This window comes from Anoplophora glabripennis, unplaced genomic scaffold (genome assembly GCF_000390285.2).
Source record: "Anoplophora glabripennis isolate ALB-LARVAE unplaced genomic scaffold, Agla_2.0 scaffold167, whole genome shotgun sequence".
NCBI lineage: Eukaryota > Metazoa > Arthropoda > Insecta > Coleoptera > Cerambycidae > Anoplophora > Anoplophora glabripennis.
Window position 1 is genome coordinate 32,881 of NW_019416283.1, and position 17,638 is coordinate 50,518.

Sequence of the window (17,638 nt, forward strand, 5' to 3'; positions counted from 1 at the left end):
ATTTATGTACAGGATGTTCCATAAAACTGACACAGGTGTACCAGATTTTCCCTTATTCATTTTGTTAATTTTTTCATGGAATCTTTTGATGAAAAGTTGTATATTTATTGACCAGCCGCTTTTTAGAAAATCTATATATGTACTGGGCGTTCCACAAAATTGACCCACATCTGCTGAATTACGGGCAATTTTTTCCTTTTTCACTTTTAACTTTGTCTTTATTTACTAGAGTCTTTGAATGAAAAATTGTATATTTATTAACCAGGTGTCTTTTTGAATCTTTATACTGGATGTTCCACAAAACTGATCCAATTACCAACAGAACGAAACTTTCCTTAGGTATATTTGTTTCCATTTCTACAGTTTGTACTGAAGTCTGCAATATTTTTATGAAAAATCTTATTCCCTACTAACCACATGTTTTTTGCAATTTATGTACTGGGTGTTTCATAAAACTGACACAGGTGGACTAGGTTTTTCCTTTTTCATTTAACCAGATGCCTTTTTTGGAAGTTTGGAAGAAACTTTTCTTAGTCTTTCCCCGAGCGGGGCCTACTCTTTTTTGAAAAACGTTCTCATTAAACTTTTATATACGGGGTGTTTAAAAACTAAAGTACAGGGTGTTTCAAAAAATGTTATATTTACTAACCAGCGAGGAGAGCACCGCGGAGCGGTGCTCGGGCCGCGCGCAGCGCGGCTCGAGGGCCGAAGGCCCGAGAGAAAGGTCAAACTTCGCGTCAGCGAAGTTTGCCTACCTTTCTAGTAGTTCATTTTAAAATCCTATAATCAATGGCCTATATCGTGCAGAGAGAAGTTGACGTTTATTACACGATAATGCACCAACTCATCGATCCACACTTGTGACCGATTTTTTTTATTAAAAATCGCATTTTAACTGCCCCTGATTTGGCACCGTGCGACTTTTACCTTTTCGGAAAAATGCATTTACCGATTAAACGAAAGCGTTTTGTAGACGTAGAAGCTATCCAAAAGGCTTGTACCGACATCCTGAAGGACATCCCGTCGGATGATCTAAAACACTATTTATATTTATATATGCTTTTAGATCGTTGAAATCGCTATATTGAGTCGGAAGGGTAGTCCCCTTTGAATAAAATAAATATTTATTTTTGTGGACAATCAAAATAAAGCTGCCTGTACCAAATTTGGAAGAAATCGCTCTAGCTATTTTCCTGTATCTAGTTAAAAAACATTATTTTATTTTAACTCAAGGAATCTCTGAAACGAAGGGTTTGCAGATACATATTTGTTACGAATTTTTTTGTTAATTTGTGACGCAGAATTAAAGTTTGAACAAGCATTTTAGTTGCACCCTGTGTAAACTATTTACCTTCAGGAATTTGCTCGATTCTGTCCCTAAAGGAACTTCTTATTTCTTTGTTGACCCCCACGCAGGTGTTCATCACAGATTCCTTAAAATTCACGAATATCAGCTTTTGGTCCCTCAACTCTAATTCTTCTTTCAACACGTTAAAGCTCTGTAAATTACAAAAACAATCACTTAGTTGTATCTTAAAAAAAGTATTTCGAACCTATGGTCAAAAACCACGTTAGTAAAAAGTGTTGTCGCACAAATCCTACCTTTGCTACTGTAGCGTCTATGTTTCCCACATATTTCCCATCTATAACCACGGTGCTCTTCTCCGCGTTACAATTGAAGAGTATATTTTCTCTCACATATTCCGCGGCAGCAAAATGGAGTCCAGTTTTTAATTTCACCAGATAGACGTCACCAGAGCGTCGCTCGATGTCCAATTTTGGACGCGCGGACGAGTACAGAACGAAGATCATATTAGTCGCAATGCCGATTAAGATTCCATACTCCAAACTGATCAGAAGAGAGCATACGAGGGTGGCAGTGAGTGGGATCAGATCAATTTCTGTAAGAAAAAAAGTTTAAATCGTCGACTAACATAAATAATGATATGGTCACCATTTGGATATTGGAAAACTTACTCTTTGTCTTCCATAGTAAGAGAAAGGCGTGAAATTCACACAAATAGTACATGGCCACCATGATGACCGCAGCCAAGGTAGCCTTCGGGATGTAGCGGAAAGTTGAGGTTAGAAAACCCAAGGCCAGAAGAACCATAGCTCCAGTGATGATGCCTCCGGCTGTAGTTTTTACTCCTGAGGCGTTATTCACAGCTGTTCTGGTGAAGGAACCAGTGATTGGCATCGACTGTACGAAAGATGCCATGATGTTGCACATACCAAGGGCTATGAGCTCCTGCGTGGCGTCCAGTGTACGACCCTTGGCTAAATGACGGAATTGGGTATTATACATATTAGGTTTCTATTGAAATAAGCATACGCAGGATGTAATTTTAATTGGTGGATACTAGTACATGTTCTCCAGAATATATTTTTTTTAAAAATCGAACGGATAGTCGAGGTACGAAGCGTTTTTTAAACTGCACTTAACTTTTGTCTACGCCATCTATGAGCAGCACCATAACGCAGTTGTAAGTTGAAGAATTTTGCGAATGGTATAAAAGACAATGGAACAAAGTAGGAGGCGACTTTTCAAATTGTATCTATTATGGACCGATGAGATGAGATTTACAAGAGAAGGATTTTCAATATTCATAACACACATTTTTGGTGCGATGGAAATCCCCATTCAGTGGGACTTATTTCCAACAAAATATTTCGAAACCTTTGAGTTGAAATAGTCAATAACACAGGACCACAACACGTCAGCGTTTTTTTCTAACCTCAAAAAACAGCTTGAAACTATGAAACCCAACAATATCAACCCTTAAACCATATAACCCTATACTTTCATAACTCAGATTTTAAGGTTATGGGTTTTAGAGTTATAGGTTATCCATCTCAAGGTTATTGAGTTATAAAAATATAGGGTTATGTGGTTTAAGAGTTGATATTCTTGGGTTTCATGGTTTCAAGCTGTTTTTTGAGGTTAGAAAAAACGCTGACGTGATGGGGAAAAACAGGTTTCGGATTCGATTTCAGCGACCCAAAAAAAATATAATCCACTTGGTTCAAGGAACCCTCCACTCATTTTTTTTGTGGTCCTGTGTAATTTATTATCAATAATTTCTTCGTGACTTCCTGAGTTTAGTGAAATTAAACTTAAATTTACTACCAGCCCGGATAACTTTCCCACATTTCTATTAAGAGACTGCTCAGATTTTCTCTCATTACTTAAAAAAATTACACAGGTCCACAACCAGAAATAGAAATATCCTTTTTCCCAGACTAGGAGACCCTTATGTTTTTGGGTCGCTAATCACAATTCCGGTGTCCATATGACCCCATCACGTCTAGATCAAGGTCAAATGAAAGTCAAACATATTAATTCGAATGATACAATTTTTTTGATCCCGGATTCTGAAAAAGCGAAACATTTTACATTCGAATACGCTTCGACCTGTTGGTCGAACCGACCTCTGTAGGTCATTTGCAGGTCATCTAGAGGTCAAATCCGTCCGCTTTGATCTTGATATCTTAGCTAGGAATGGACACCGGAATCGTGATCAGCGACTCCAAAAACATAAAGGTCACCTAGTTTGGGAAAAAGGACTCTTCGATTTCTGTTTGTGGGCCTGCGTACCCTATGGCTAACCGAGTGCCGATTGTCCAATCGCGGAAGCGTTTAAAAGTGTGCCAAATTTTCAAAAAGGTTATAAATTTGACATTACTAATTTTCGTTCCATTTCCGTCATATGTAATTTTTGTAAAATATTTTACTTTATGGCTCTATTTACAACATTTCTAATATGATAACACCTTGTCAACATGGTTTTATAATTGATTCCATTTACAGCAATTTGCAAACTGAGGTCATATACTATATGTGTACTTTAGCAAGACGTTTGATATACTTGATCAATCAATTTTACTTCAAAAGCTTGATATGTTTGGTGTATCAGTATGTGGTTGCATCAAGGTTCTATTCTGGGTCCTTTATTATTCATTATGTTCATTAATTATCTAGTCAACCACTTAGATGTAAATTTTATTCTGTATGCCGATGACGAATACTGAGAAATGTAATGTCATGTCTTTTCTAACAAGTCCACCTACATTATATTGATAATAATGTTTTGACAAAACAAAAACGTTTCGAGACTTCGACTTCGCATTTGTTGAAAAATTCATATTGACACTGTCGTCACCGGATCTAATAGATATAACGAGCGTTCAAATAAAAACGTGGTCGAAGTTGGATCTGACACATTGGACGTAGGGCGTAGCTTATAGCAACCAACTTAACCTCATTTCTCAACGAGCTGTATAGCAGCTGTCAGTTTCAATAACAAAGCGGCGATACAGCTCTTTGACAGATGACGTTTAAGTTCATTTGCTATACGCTACGCCCTACGTCCGAATTTTCAGAACCAACTTGACCACGTTTTTATTTGAACGCTCGTTATAATTTTAATCTGTTTTTTTTTTTCTTCAACTATCGTTTGTAATTAATAGGGCTCTATAGCAAATAGGCAATCAGCAATACATTTTTATAGATTTTATTACATAGTTTGTCTAAATATAAATTAATGCACAAATAACAGACTTTCTCCCATTTTAATGCAGATTTTCTATAAAATGGACTTAGTTTGAAACTCAAATAATATCTTGATGTAAAGAAATTTGTAATTTACTCTGCCGCTTGCTCAAAAGCGGCAAATTACAAATTTCTTTGCAACAAAAAGTAATTTAAGTTTTAAAATAACTCCATTTTATAGAAAATCTGCGTTAGAATGGAGGAAAGTCTGTTATTTGTGCATTGATTCATAGTTAGACAAACTGTGTAATAAAATCTATAAAAATGTACTGCTGGTTGCCTATTTACTACAGAACCCTATTGGGTACTACCTGTTCAACAGTGTAAATACATGTATAAATAAATTATATACAGGGTAGCCCATCGAAAACGTACCGCAAGGCATTAAGGGTAGTAAAGAACTTTTCGGCAAAATCCAAAAACAGGTCAAATTTGTTTCTGAGGGGGACAACTTTTGGCTCAAAAAGCATACCAAAATCTTAACCCCCTAAGTGGGGGTGCTAGGGTGCCCCTACATTTTTTTAAATGGGAATGGGGGTCAAGTGGGGGGTCATTAGAAAGGGCTTTTAATTATCTATACATCGATTCTTACTTTTTGAAAATCGATCCATTATTTTAGAAAATATGCAGCTTTGAAAATACGAACAATATTTTTGACGAGAAATGCGAAAATCGATTTAATTTTACTTCAAAACTTACGGTATTAGCTTGGTAAATTCCTTCAAAAGAATTCGCTGTTTTTTTTCTGATTTGCGAATTCTTTAGCCTGATTTTGGTGAGCAAAAAATTGTCCGCTTTTTGTTTCGTATTTAGATAGGCCACAAGAAGTTGCTAGATAACTGTCTTGTGACTTGTAGTTGAAGAGTACCAATACTGCCGAGTCTTTTAAATTGATTAATTATGGTGTACTCAATTCCAGAAAGAGTAGAAATTATTGAGCTTTTTTTCAAAAACAATGAATGCGGAAATCGGGTCGCCGAACTGTTCAACCAACGGCATCCTGAGAAACATGCGTCTGGAAAAATTGTTCGCGAATTGGTGGCCAAATTTCGCGAAACTGGCTCCGTTCATAACAAAAAGAGGCAGGTTGAAAATCCGGTACTAAATGAACCTACGGAAATAGCGGTATTGGGGCAAGTGGCAATGGATAGTACGCTGAGTACAATGCAATTGGCTACTGCGACAGGAGTGAGTCGTACAAGTGTCCAACGAATATTAAAAAAATACAAATTCCATCCTTATAAGATTCGGCTAGTGCAAGAGCTAAATGAAGACGATTTTGATCGTCGTTTGCAATTTTGCGAAATAATGACTGAACGAGCGATAAACGATAATTTCCTCTTTAATGTGTGTTTTTCGGACGAGTGTACGTTCTTCTTGAATGGTTTAGTGAATCGCCATAATTGTCGTTACTGGGCTGATACCAATCCAAGGATTTTCCATGAGACACACTCCCAACACCCCCAGAAGTTGAATGTATGGGCAGGTATTTTTGGAAATTCCATTGTAGGTCCTTTTTTCCTTCCTGGAAATTTGACAGGCGATATGTACTTGGATTTACTACAAAATGTCATCGACCCAGCTCTAACAAATATCATAGAGGACGACCCTGCTTACAATGAACACGAACTGATTTTCCAGCAAGACGGAGCTCCTCCACATTACTCGCTCAATGTGCGCAATTACCTAAATGAGACGTTTCCAGGACGCTGGATAGGACGAAGAGGTGCAATTGAGTGGCCCCCTCGGTCACCCGACTTAAATCCTTTAGATTTCTTTCTCTGGGGGCACATTAAAAGCAAAGTTTACAGCACTCCACCTGATACCTTGGAAGATCTGCGAGGACGAATCATTAATGTATGTCGCGAAGTAACACCGCAAGTGCTCCAGAATGTTCGACAACGGTTTGAAGACAACCTGTATCATTGTATGCAAGTTGGCGGACAACATTTTCAGCATTTACTTGACTAATACCGTAAGTTTTGAAGTAAAATTAAATCGATTTTCGCATTTCTCGTCAAAAATATTGTTCGTATTTTCAAAGCTGCATATTTTCTAAAATAATGAATCGATTTTCAAAAAGTAAGAATCGATGTATAGAGAATTAAAAGCCCTTTCTAATGACCCCCAACTTGACCCTCATTCCCATTTAAAAAAATTTGGGGGATGGCATCCCCACTTAGGGGGTTGAAGATTTTGCTATGCTTTTTGCGCCAAAAGTTGTCCCTCTCAGAAGCAAACTTTACCTGTTTTTGAATTTTGCCGAAAAGTTCATTACTACCCTGTAATGTCTTGCGGTACGTTTTCGATGGACTACCCTGTATATAAATAGACTCAATGGTGAAGACGGAATTTGATATATGTCAAAAGTATTCTCTGTATAAAAGTCACATTTTCGTATAACTAAATTTTCCCTATATTTGTGAATGTCACTGTAAATAAACATATTCCTCAATCTATCACCCTGTATATCCTGACTTGCTAAAGGTTAGCAAACCAGTATACCTTAAAATAATTCGTTATGGCTAACAACTTACAAGAACTTGCCTAAAGAGACTTGCTAGAATAAATTTGCTGCAAATGCATAAAATAAATGCAACAACCAATAAGTTGCTGTAAGAAGAATTCAAGCAATGTGTTTGTAAAGTGTCCACTACCTCATAGTTTCCAAAGTAATTGTACTCACAAAATGACTTTGCAATGGCTATATGCTCCAAAACTGCTACTAGGGGGCAAAAAATAATTACGGCTCCGTACTCTCTAATCATGTCCGTAAATGCGAAGTTGGTACCATTGAAGGTGGTTGTGAATGGTGGAGCAGTAAACTCTGGAAGACCTCCTGTCACATTACCTGCAAAAACACGTTTTTTAACTAAGGAAAATTTGGTGTAAAGTTAGGTTACCTGTTAATCTAAATGGAGTATTATCATCCTCGTAATAATTGTAGGCAAGCAGGGTGCCTACGATCACAGCGATAGCATTCCTAGCTAGTGAGAACATAAAAAGGAATATACCGAGGATGTTCCTATTCCTCGACCATTCTGGACGAATTTTCAGAGTTCCATATCTCCTTATTTCCTGAAATAAAATTCTCATACTATATCAACAGAAATTTATAATAACTACAGATCAGATATGTTAGCGCGGCTGCAAACAAAAAGTGACAACTGTTGCCTTCTTATAACTACACTCTATACATTGTAAAAAAATATATGTAAGTGTTTGCTTAATACATAGTATAAAATAAAAAGAGACAGTGTCTATTGCTCTACACTAAATGCTTCACATATAACTTACTATAAAAAATACACGTATAGTAGGTTATAATAAGTACCAGCAAAACTTAACAAAATAATAATTTCTTACTTATAAGGAAAGCGATTGTAGAAAATAATTAAAAGTCGTCCTAAGTGTTCCGCCCTTAATCGTCTCTGGCGATCGGTAAATACCCATTTTAAAAATCACAATGACCGTTCAATATTTGCCGAGGTCGCAGGCGCACATCTAAAAATAGTCGAAGTTTTTTGTAGATACTATTTTTACTACTTCACAATAACATGTACATGTTTGCCTTTGATCTGAAGTTTCGCATCGATCAATTCATTCCATACGTATCTAGCGGCACCTTAATGCCTGCCCTGTCGCCCTGGCGTGCCGGTCAACAATTCCGGTTTTTTGCTGAGGGACATTAGCCGTGCATTTCATTGTCGTTTGTGCATGTGTGAGTTTAACGCTTTGCCATGGTAGCTATATGTTCTTGCGGTCACTGAATCCGAATCCGGTTTCCGTTTGATCCGATTAGCTCTTGTTGAAGGTCAGTTCAAGGTCAAATGTAGATAATCAAATGCCAACAAAGTAAATCTACATATCTACACGTTTTTCGGGTCGGTGAATCCGAATCCGGTGTCCGTCATGTCTTCGATTACTATGTTATTATCAGACATTGGAAACTTTGTCGCGACAATCAAATAAATAAACGGTAGTAATTTTTTAAATTCAAATAAATAGTTCGAGAACAATTCGTTATTTTCTCAACTTCTCTTTAAACCCTTCCCTGCGACACCGAGTGCCCGACGTGCTCGCTTATCAGTGTTGCCAGTTGTTTACCTAATATTTTAAGCCAACTGTATTAAGCTGATGGAGTGACAGAATGCGAAACTACAATGGAAAATATTTTGCAAAACAGACTGCATTTCTATAAATATTCATATTACTTTAAATTCGTATTTCTTTATGTTAATGCAGAAAAGGCGCCGAACATAAAAAGTTTTCGAGTTACCAAAATTTTTTTTGCATGATTTATTAAAATATTAACTGGTATATACATAGATGTATGTAAATAAACATACGTTATTAAAATGAAATTATAAATAATAATTAATTATGAAAAAATAAAGTCTGTTTTAAAATAACTAACTAAGTAAACAATTGTACACAGCCACGGTATGTTCAAAAACTTGCAGAGGGATGTATTTAGGAAGGTTAAAGCGGGTATTATAAAATTATAATTCCTATTCATCCATCACTAACAAAATTAAACCGCGAATGATACGCACGAAATTAAAACTATTAAAATATGTATGAAAGCGCATCTTTGGCGGATATTCTGCTATTCGATTGGTTCCGTCGACCAATAGTTTCATAGACACGAACTTGATCATTGTTTACTCGATCGAAATGCAAGTTGACTGTAAACCTGACAATGAGTTATATGATATAACAGCAAAGTGACGTGTTACCAGAAGCAGTACTTTTACTTTCAAATTTGGTACATTTTGTCTTAAAAAATACATTGGTACATCGAGTTTCTTTATACAAAGTCTACCAAAGTAAAATCTACCAAAGTAAAAATTATTTATTTCTGTATTTTATGCCGATATACGATGTGTTTCTTTGTGAAACTTTTTAACGACCACAATATTTTAATAATAACATTTGGCTGATACAGAGCATCAACAAATCTTCAATGGCTACTAGTTACTGTATATTTCTGTGCTTCCCGGATCTCATCGTTTCTTTAACAGCGGTTCTGGTATCACAAAACTAGTAATCTTACCTTAGTAATAACTAAAAATACTATCGTGGTAAAACCAAGAACGGCGTCCCACTTTCTGGTCTCCTTGATGTGCTCAACGACATATATCCAGGATTCCAGGAACTCTTGGGACTTTCCTGCTATGCCCAATAAGCTCTTGATCTGTGACGAGGCTATATTTAGAGCTGCGGCAGTGGTGAAGCCTGCTATGACTGGGTAGGAGAAGAATTCGACGATAAATCCTGGAATAATCGTATGAGATTTAGTTACAGTTTATACAAATTATTTAAATTATTATATGATTTAAATTAGAACGCGGTATAGTACATTCGAAATGAAAGGTTGAACTATAAATAATTTTCTTGACACATGGCTTGGCAAACGCACAATTCGTTTTTGCGAAAAAAAGATAAATAATTTTCAGCAGCGGATTTCAAAATGTTGCATCTTTTTCAAAAAAAATTGTCCGTAAATATTTGTAATTTTAAAAAATTGCTTAGTTTAGACTCAACTGGTCTTGAAGATATGTAAAAATACATCAATGGGTCATCTTCAAGCTGCTATATCTTCGTTAAGGAACCAGAGCTGACATTCTATTTAACTTCTTGTATAAATTTTAATCAAGAAACAAACAGTAGATGAATAAGGCCGGTTCTAGAACGGAAGTGACTCGGATGGCCAGCGTCCATCGACCTTGAGGGTCTCTAGAAGTTTGATAATGAAGTTTGTGTATTTGGCTGTATAAATAGCATTTTAAATATTACTTCTACTTAATTACAAAGTACTTCAGTATTCATTAGAGCAAAATAGATATAATAAGTTTACACAGACATTTGTCATAATCAATCAAATTGTAAGGGCAGTGAGTGATTAATTAAATATAACAATATCTCTATTCCATCCCAATGTTTTATTTTTACATTTACATTTTGTGGGGAGGGGTTAACGACAATGATAATGCTTGCTAACTTTTTATCACATTAATAAATCGCTTAAGAAAACTTTGCTAATCCTCAATTTACAAAGATATTCATAAATTTAATAATAATAAACCTTGGCTCGAGATTTGTATTACTTCAGGCTGAGGTAATATTAATATGAACGTAGTGGATTTAGCGATTGTATAAACAGAAATAATGAATAACAATCGTAAAAAAATTGTACAGATCAGACTATGAGATTTATTTATTGACAATTAAGTTTATAGTACCATAATTATTATTATAAAAAATTTCCTCACAATCGTCTCAAATTAATTGATGATAAACAGTGCAAACAAAGCATTTTAATTACCCGATATGCATTAAAAACACTCCTCTCTGTCATTTTTGAATACCTATTGTGACAAATTTTTAAGCGAGTAAGGTTTGATAGTAGCGAAAATAAAGATGCCTAAGAGAAATCCTGATAATGTAGTAAGTACTTAAAACCGATAAAAACAGGACGCTCCGTATGAAGCAGAAGACGCGTAGCGAAAATTTTCAACAAGGTTTTAAAAATTTTCTAAGATACCTTCCATAACACCGCCGCCCCCAATCTCCAAAGGCGCAGGGAAATAAAAAATTTATTAAAACCTTAATTCATACTGAGGAAAACAGCAATTACTACAATTAACTACAAGTTCAATCTCGAGCCAACTAAAGTCTAAAAATTGGAAAAATCCAGAGTGGCTAAATGTCCAAATATAAAGGGGACTTCGCTACAGAAGCTTTACCGATCCATCAAGAACTATGATTGAACATCGACCCTGGTACCCTACAGTTTATTAACCAGAAATGGAACCTGGCTGTACGTGTATGCTCCAAATTTATTGTCATTTGCCTTGTATAAAGCTCTTTGCAAACCATAAATCACATACTTATTTATTATAAATATAATTTTTTGAATAAATCCAACATTTTTACAAATTCAAAAATTTTTTTGTCCACCCTAAGGAGTATTCATGCCTATGTGTTGGTAGTATTTTTTACATGAGATTTATCCATAATCTAATGCTGTTCTTACCTAAATGAAGTAGTCCTAGTATAAAAATAATACATCCTGACAAGAAACATAGCAAGACCGCCCCTGCTGCTCCCATGGAGGTTACAAAGGGCTGTATCATGAGCGCCATGATGGCGGTGGGCCCAACGTTAAGGTCTTTGCAACTGCCCAGCAGAAAGTACACGAAACAGCCCATGAAACCGCTGTATAGTCCATATTGAGAAGGCAGACCTAAACAAAGAATTTGAAACATTTATTTCTTAATTTTAACGCACGATAGTTTCGAATTTCGTGCTTGAAAAATGTAGAAAGAAATAAAAAGCAAATTTATATATTTGAGTTCTGAACACGTTGAGAGGAAGTAAACACGTTCAATAATACACAATATTATTAACAAATTAATCTGTATGTTTACATATTTAATTGAATAAAAATATTGCCGTTCCATTTTTACAGCATGCATGCATGACTATTTACGGAACGTTATCACAATCGGAACAAATACAAGTCTGGACGGTGATACAGATTTAAAAAATAATGTTTAATTTCTATAGAACATCGTTCTGTAAAAATTATGCCATTTTACTTTATTACTGAATCAGACAACTCTCCATATCAACAAAGATAGTACATACGAGTATACAGGGTATCCCATAATTCTAAATTTGTAGTTTGAAATGAAGAAGATGGACATGAGATATACCATCTAAATAATAAATAATAATAGTAATAATAATATCTCTACTCCTCATTCTAACTACGAAAGTTAGCCCAGAAGTCGGAGACTTGTGCGGGAGAGGAGGCGGCATATTATTATTACGCAGGCCGCATTTGCGCCCAGGAACGACTTATGTTGGTAGGCCCTAACCACCATTCAGTGCAGGAATGAGGGAAACCTGGAAAACCTCATTAATTAGGGGGGTGGTCAAATGCCAACCGGTGTCAGTCTCTCACATTGACCCAAGCCAACATTCTTCCACCCTACCATACCTGTACAGAGGGTGCCAATCCTCCGTACAAGCATAGCTAATCTACGGTCTACCGGCCGGCCGTGGGATTCGAAACCCGGGCAGATCGACACATCGATTTAAGTACTGACGTCTTAAACCGTGCAGCTATCGACCGTCTAAATAGAAATTTTTTGAAAACGAATCATTTTATGGAAGTAAATCTAGAGCCCATTTTTTTTTCGGGTATCTCCGTTGGTATTCCATTGGTGCCGGTAGTGCTCTCCCATTACAAAATCCATACACAAAATGCATGTCTATTCAAATTATTATTAAAATTCTGCATTCTTTCTTTAGATTTTACTTAATATCCAATACAGCACCGTAAAGTGAAAGCAAAACTTTAAGTTTAATAATAAATTTGTCAAATTAATTCAAGTAAACAAACACCTGTTTTCATGGCCTATTTACCTATTCATGTAATCCTTTTCCATTCTTGAGATTATGTAATAAAACTTTAAAATCGATTTTTCTTGAAAACGAAGCATTTTATCGAACTAAATCAAGAGTCCTCTTTTTTAAAGACTCTTATCTGTCTTAGTTTGATGTTTGATGTTGAAAATATTGACATGCAAAAAATTTTTGCGCGGGGCGCATTTTACCCGTGAGCCCCGTTCCTGATACACCCCTGACTAAAATTTTTAAACAGTCTTCGTGTAGTTCATTAGAACATTATTGAGTGTCAAACCAAAATTTGTAATGATATGTTAACTGGTTTTGGAACATATTTAAAAAAATATGATCTCCTGACATCCCTTTTAGGGGGGCGTAGCTCCCTTAGGGAGCATTTTTCGACCCTTGTTTATAGAAAAAAATAATCTTATCTTTGATCGAAGAACCTACCGCTAAAGTATTGCACACTAATTATGGGGTAATTACTAGGCAATTTATCTACAACTGAAATTTATGACCCAGTCGCCCAGTTCGGCTGTGTGTACGCCATTTGCCTGCGCGCGTTCTTCAACTGGGCGACCACACCTGTATATGGGTAGGGCTAAATAAATATGGCAACAAGTGTTTCAAATATTTCAATGCCGAGTTGCTGCGTAGCGACTGAACCTGGTACATACTGCCTAGCGCTTTGGTCTTTGATAGGTTCCGAAGATATCAATAAAAAATCATTTTGGAAATGGAAATCATGGGACAGCCTGTATAAAACAAAATAGAAGCCTGAAATATGCCTGATGTTTTATGTTGCACGTCAATAATTATAAAGATTTGTTGACACTGGAAATGTAACATATTTTACCTGCGACTAGAGCGTATGCGATACCCTGTGGTATTTCAGTCAGACCAACCGTGAAACCAGCCAGTATGTCTTGAAGGAATGTTCCAAATGTGTACGCAGGCAACNCCATTCAGTGCAGGAATGAGGGAAACCTGGAAAACCTCATTAATTAGGGGGGTGGTCAAATGCCAACCGGTGTCAATCTCTCACATTGACCCAAGCCAACATTCTTCCACCCTACTATACCTGCACAGAGGGTGCCAATCCTCCGTACAAGCATGGCTAATCTACGGTCTACCGGCCGGCCGCGGGATTCGAAACCCGGGCAGATCGACACATCGATTTAAGTACTGACGCCTTAAACCGTGCGGCTATCGACCGTCTAAATAGATATTTTTTGAAAACGAATCATTTTATGGAAGTAAATCTAGAGCCCATTTTTTTGTAAAAAACCCATTTCTATCATAGTTTGATGTTTACATTTGAAAATATTAGAGTTATCATCAAATTGATTTAAGGTATTTCCAAAATTATTTGGTGGTCTTCCTTGACTGCGCAGTTTTCTAAAAGATCCATTTTCCGTTAATCGTCTATGGACGCAGAAAATATTCTATGTCCAGTTTGCCTCCGATTTGGGTATCTCCGTTGGTAATTCCCTTGGTGCCGGTAGTGCTCTTCCATTACAAAATCCATACACAAAATGCATGTCTATTCAAATTATTATTAAAATTCTGCATTCTTTCTTTAGATTTTACTTAATATCCAATACAGCACCGTAAAGTGAAAGCAAAAATTTGTGTTTAATAATAAATCTGTCAAATTAATTCAAGTAAACAAACATCTGTTTTCATGGCCTACTTACCTATTCATGTAATTCTTTTCCATTCTTGAGATTATGTAATAAAACTTTAAAAGCGATTTTTCTTGAAAACGAAGCATTTTATCGAACTAAATCAAGAGTCCTTTTTTTTAAAGACTCTTATCTATCTTAGTTTGATGTTTAAATTTGAAAATATTGACATGCAAAAAATTGGGGGCGCATTTTACCCGTGACACCCCTGACTAAAATTTTTAAACAGTCTTCGTGTAGTTCGTTAGAACATTATTGAGTGTCCAACCAAAATTCATAATGATATGTTAACTGGTTTTGGAAAATATTTTAAAAAATATGATCTCCTGACACCCCTTTTAGGGGGGCGTAGCTCCCTTAGAGAGCATTTTTCGACCCTTGTTTATAGAAAATAATAATCTTATTTTTGACCGTAGAATCTACTGTTAAAGTATTGCACACTAATTATGGGACAGCCTGTATAAAACAAAATAGAAGCACGAAATATGCCTGATGTTTTATGTTGCACGTAGGGTTTGCAATCCCGCAGTTTTTTTTTCCAGCTGGAAATTTGCGGTAAATTCGCCTTTACAGCGGGATCCCGCTGTAATTCCCGCGAGAGATTTAAAAATATATTTATTGTATATGAAAATAATAATGCTATTATTGTGGAATGTTTATATTTAATCAAATGAAATATAAGTAATTCTTGATAATTAAAAATCAACAGATAAGCATTATACAGGGTGATTCAGAACTTATCCAATAAAAAAAAATTCTGGATGTATAGAAGACCCTTACAAATACAATTTTGTAAAGAAAAAATCGAAAAGGTCAGTTCGAAATTGATTTAAAAATACACTTCTGCACGGCACTGGAAACTGGTCCACTGTAAAACCTGACCTCGCACAATGCGACCGCTATGGCGGCGTGATAAAAACGGACAAAAACTTTCGCAAGGAAAGAAATATGTAAATAGAATTTTATCGCACCTANAAGAAAAATTATAAGAAGTTCTGGTGCTATTTTGACTTCATCTACCGTGCTCCCGAGAAATTACTAAACAAGGTGTCTGCGAAAGGTTGGGGAAACTCGAAATTCCCCTATTTATCAAAGGGATAGGGAATAATTGACGCCCGTATACAAACATCGCCAAAATTAGGTAAAAATTCTTATTTGTCATGTCAAAAAACATAATAGCGACAGTATTTTTGTTCATATTCAGTTTTCAAAATTATTGAGAAATGTCAAAACAAAATTCAAACATTGAACGCCTTGTATCTTTGAAACCAGCAACATTTGTATTAGGCACATTTAGGCCAGGAAAATAAGCTGGGAAATGACCATTTCGCGACTTTTTGTTTCGGCAAGTTGAATTTATCACTATAGATGCTAAATATTATGTTAAGTACAATAACATATTAGTTTCCACAGTCATAAAAATGGGGGGAAGATTGTTTACAGGGTGGTTAATTGTATAATTTTTACGTAAATTCACTTTTTTCGCTTATAACTTTTTCCGTTCATTTCCACGAGAGAACAGTAAAGTACTTTTTTTTTCNTTCAAAAATGTAATTTTCTCAATTTGTCACAAAACTGCATATACGGTCTTTTTCCGAAGTAGGGCAGTATAGTATAATTAAAGTAACATACAAGAAGACAAAACTATTAGTTATATATAAAATTTTACTTTGTAAACACTTTTTTTCTCGAAAATAAACAAACGAATCAAGGAATTTGTTTGAATGATGAAAAGATCTGCCGATTTTAGTCATTTCTTTCGCTCGATTAATCGATGCTATCACAGGGGAACGGGATGCGCACGCAAACCAAACGGGGCGCTCGCGCGCTTCATGCGCTATGTCGCTACACGGACGTGTTCTATTCAAAAATTTCCCGCGCGGGAATTACCGCACAGATGCGGGAATTCCGCAGGTCTCATTGACATGCGGGAAATTGCTGGAATGCTGTAACGCGGAATGCGAGATTGCAAACCCTAGTTGCACGTCAATAATTATAAAGATTTGTTGAAACTGGATATGTAACATATTTTACCTGCGACTAGAGCGTATGCGATACCCTGTGGTATTTCAGTCAGACCAACCGTGAAACCAGCCAGTATGTCTTGAAGGAATGTTCCAAATGTGTACGCAGGCAACCAAGCTAATATGGGCAGTCTTTTTTTGATGATCTGCCTGGCACTTAGGGAATACCCACCTGTAAAAAATATGTAGATGCATAATTAAAATAAAATATTCAAAATCCAGAGTAGTTGAGAATTATTCGACTCGAAAATGATTTAAATATTTTGTAGGCGTATACGTATGTCTACACGTAACCAAAATACCTTGGGTTCATACTATGAAACCACCAAATACATATAAGTATACATTTTAATAAAATTTTGTCATCTTGATTGATATTTTGATTAGAAGGATCATTAGAAGAAAAATTATAAGAAGTTCTGGTGCTATTTTGACTTCATCTACCGTGCTCCCGAGAAATTACTAAACAAGGTGTCTGCGAAAGGTTGGGGAAACTCGAAATTCCCCTATTTATCAAAGGGATAGGGAATAATTGACGCCCGTATACAAACATCGCCAAAATTATGTAAAAATTCTTATTTGTCATGTCAAAAAACATAATAGCGATAGTTTTTTTGTTCATACTCTGAGAGTTTCCAAAATTATTGAGGAATGTCAAAACAAAATTCAGACATTGAACGCCTTGTATCTTTGAAACCAGCAACATTTGCATAAGGCACATTTAGGCCAGGAAAATAAACTGAGAAATGACCATTTCGCGACTTTTTGTTTCGGCAAGCTGAATTTATCACTATAGATGCTAAATATTATGTACAATAACATATTAGTTTCCACAGTCATAAAAATGGGGGGAAGATTGTTTACAGGGTGGTTAATTGTATAATTTTTACGTAAATTCACTTTTTTCGCTTATAACTTTTTTCCGTTCATTTCCACGAGAAAACAGTAAAGTACTTTTT

At 35.8% G+C, this 17,638-nt stretch overlaps 1 protein-coding gene across 7 annotated transcripts in view; it reads right to left on the reverse strand.

Annotated features, from left to right (window-relative positions):
- The window catches only part of LOC108904866 (sodium-independent sulfate anion transporter-like), a 41,312-nt gene that overhangs the window by 5,537 nt on the left and 18,137 nt on the right, over positions 1 to 17,638 (reverse strand). For 4 of the 7 annotated variants that reach the window (XM_023457411.1, XM_023457413.1, XM_023457414.1 and 1 more), the window contains exons 2-10: positions 16,779 to 16,851; positions 13,827 to 13,915; positions 11,592 to 11,801; positions 9,609 to 9,829; positions 7,456 to 7,630; positions 7,239 to 7,403; positions 1,978 to 2,280; positions 1,603 to 1,901; positions 1,352 to 1,499 (exon numbers count right to left, since the gene is read on the reverse strand). In XM_023457411.1, coding sequence (XP_023313179.1) covers positions 1,352 to 1,499; positions 1,603 to 1,901; positions 1,978 to 2,280; positions 7,239 to 7,403; positions 7,456 to 7,630; positions 9,609 to 9,829; positions 11,592 to 11,801; positions 13,827 to 13,915; positions 16,779 to 16,851 — 1,683 coding nt within the window. Of the gene's footprint in view, positions 1 to 1,351; positions 1,500 to 1,602; positions 1,902 to 1,977; positions 2,281 to 7,238; positions 7,404 to 7,455; positions 7,631 to 9,608; positions 9,830 to 11,591; positions 11,802 to 13,826; positions 13,916 to 16,689; positions 16,852 to 17,638 lie in introns of all 7 variants that reach the window. The other 3 variants (XM_018707562.1, XM_018707564.1, XM_018707563.1) reach the window with 1 other exon arrangement.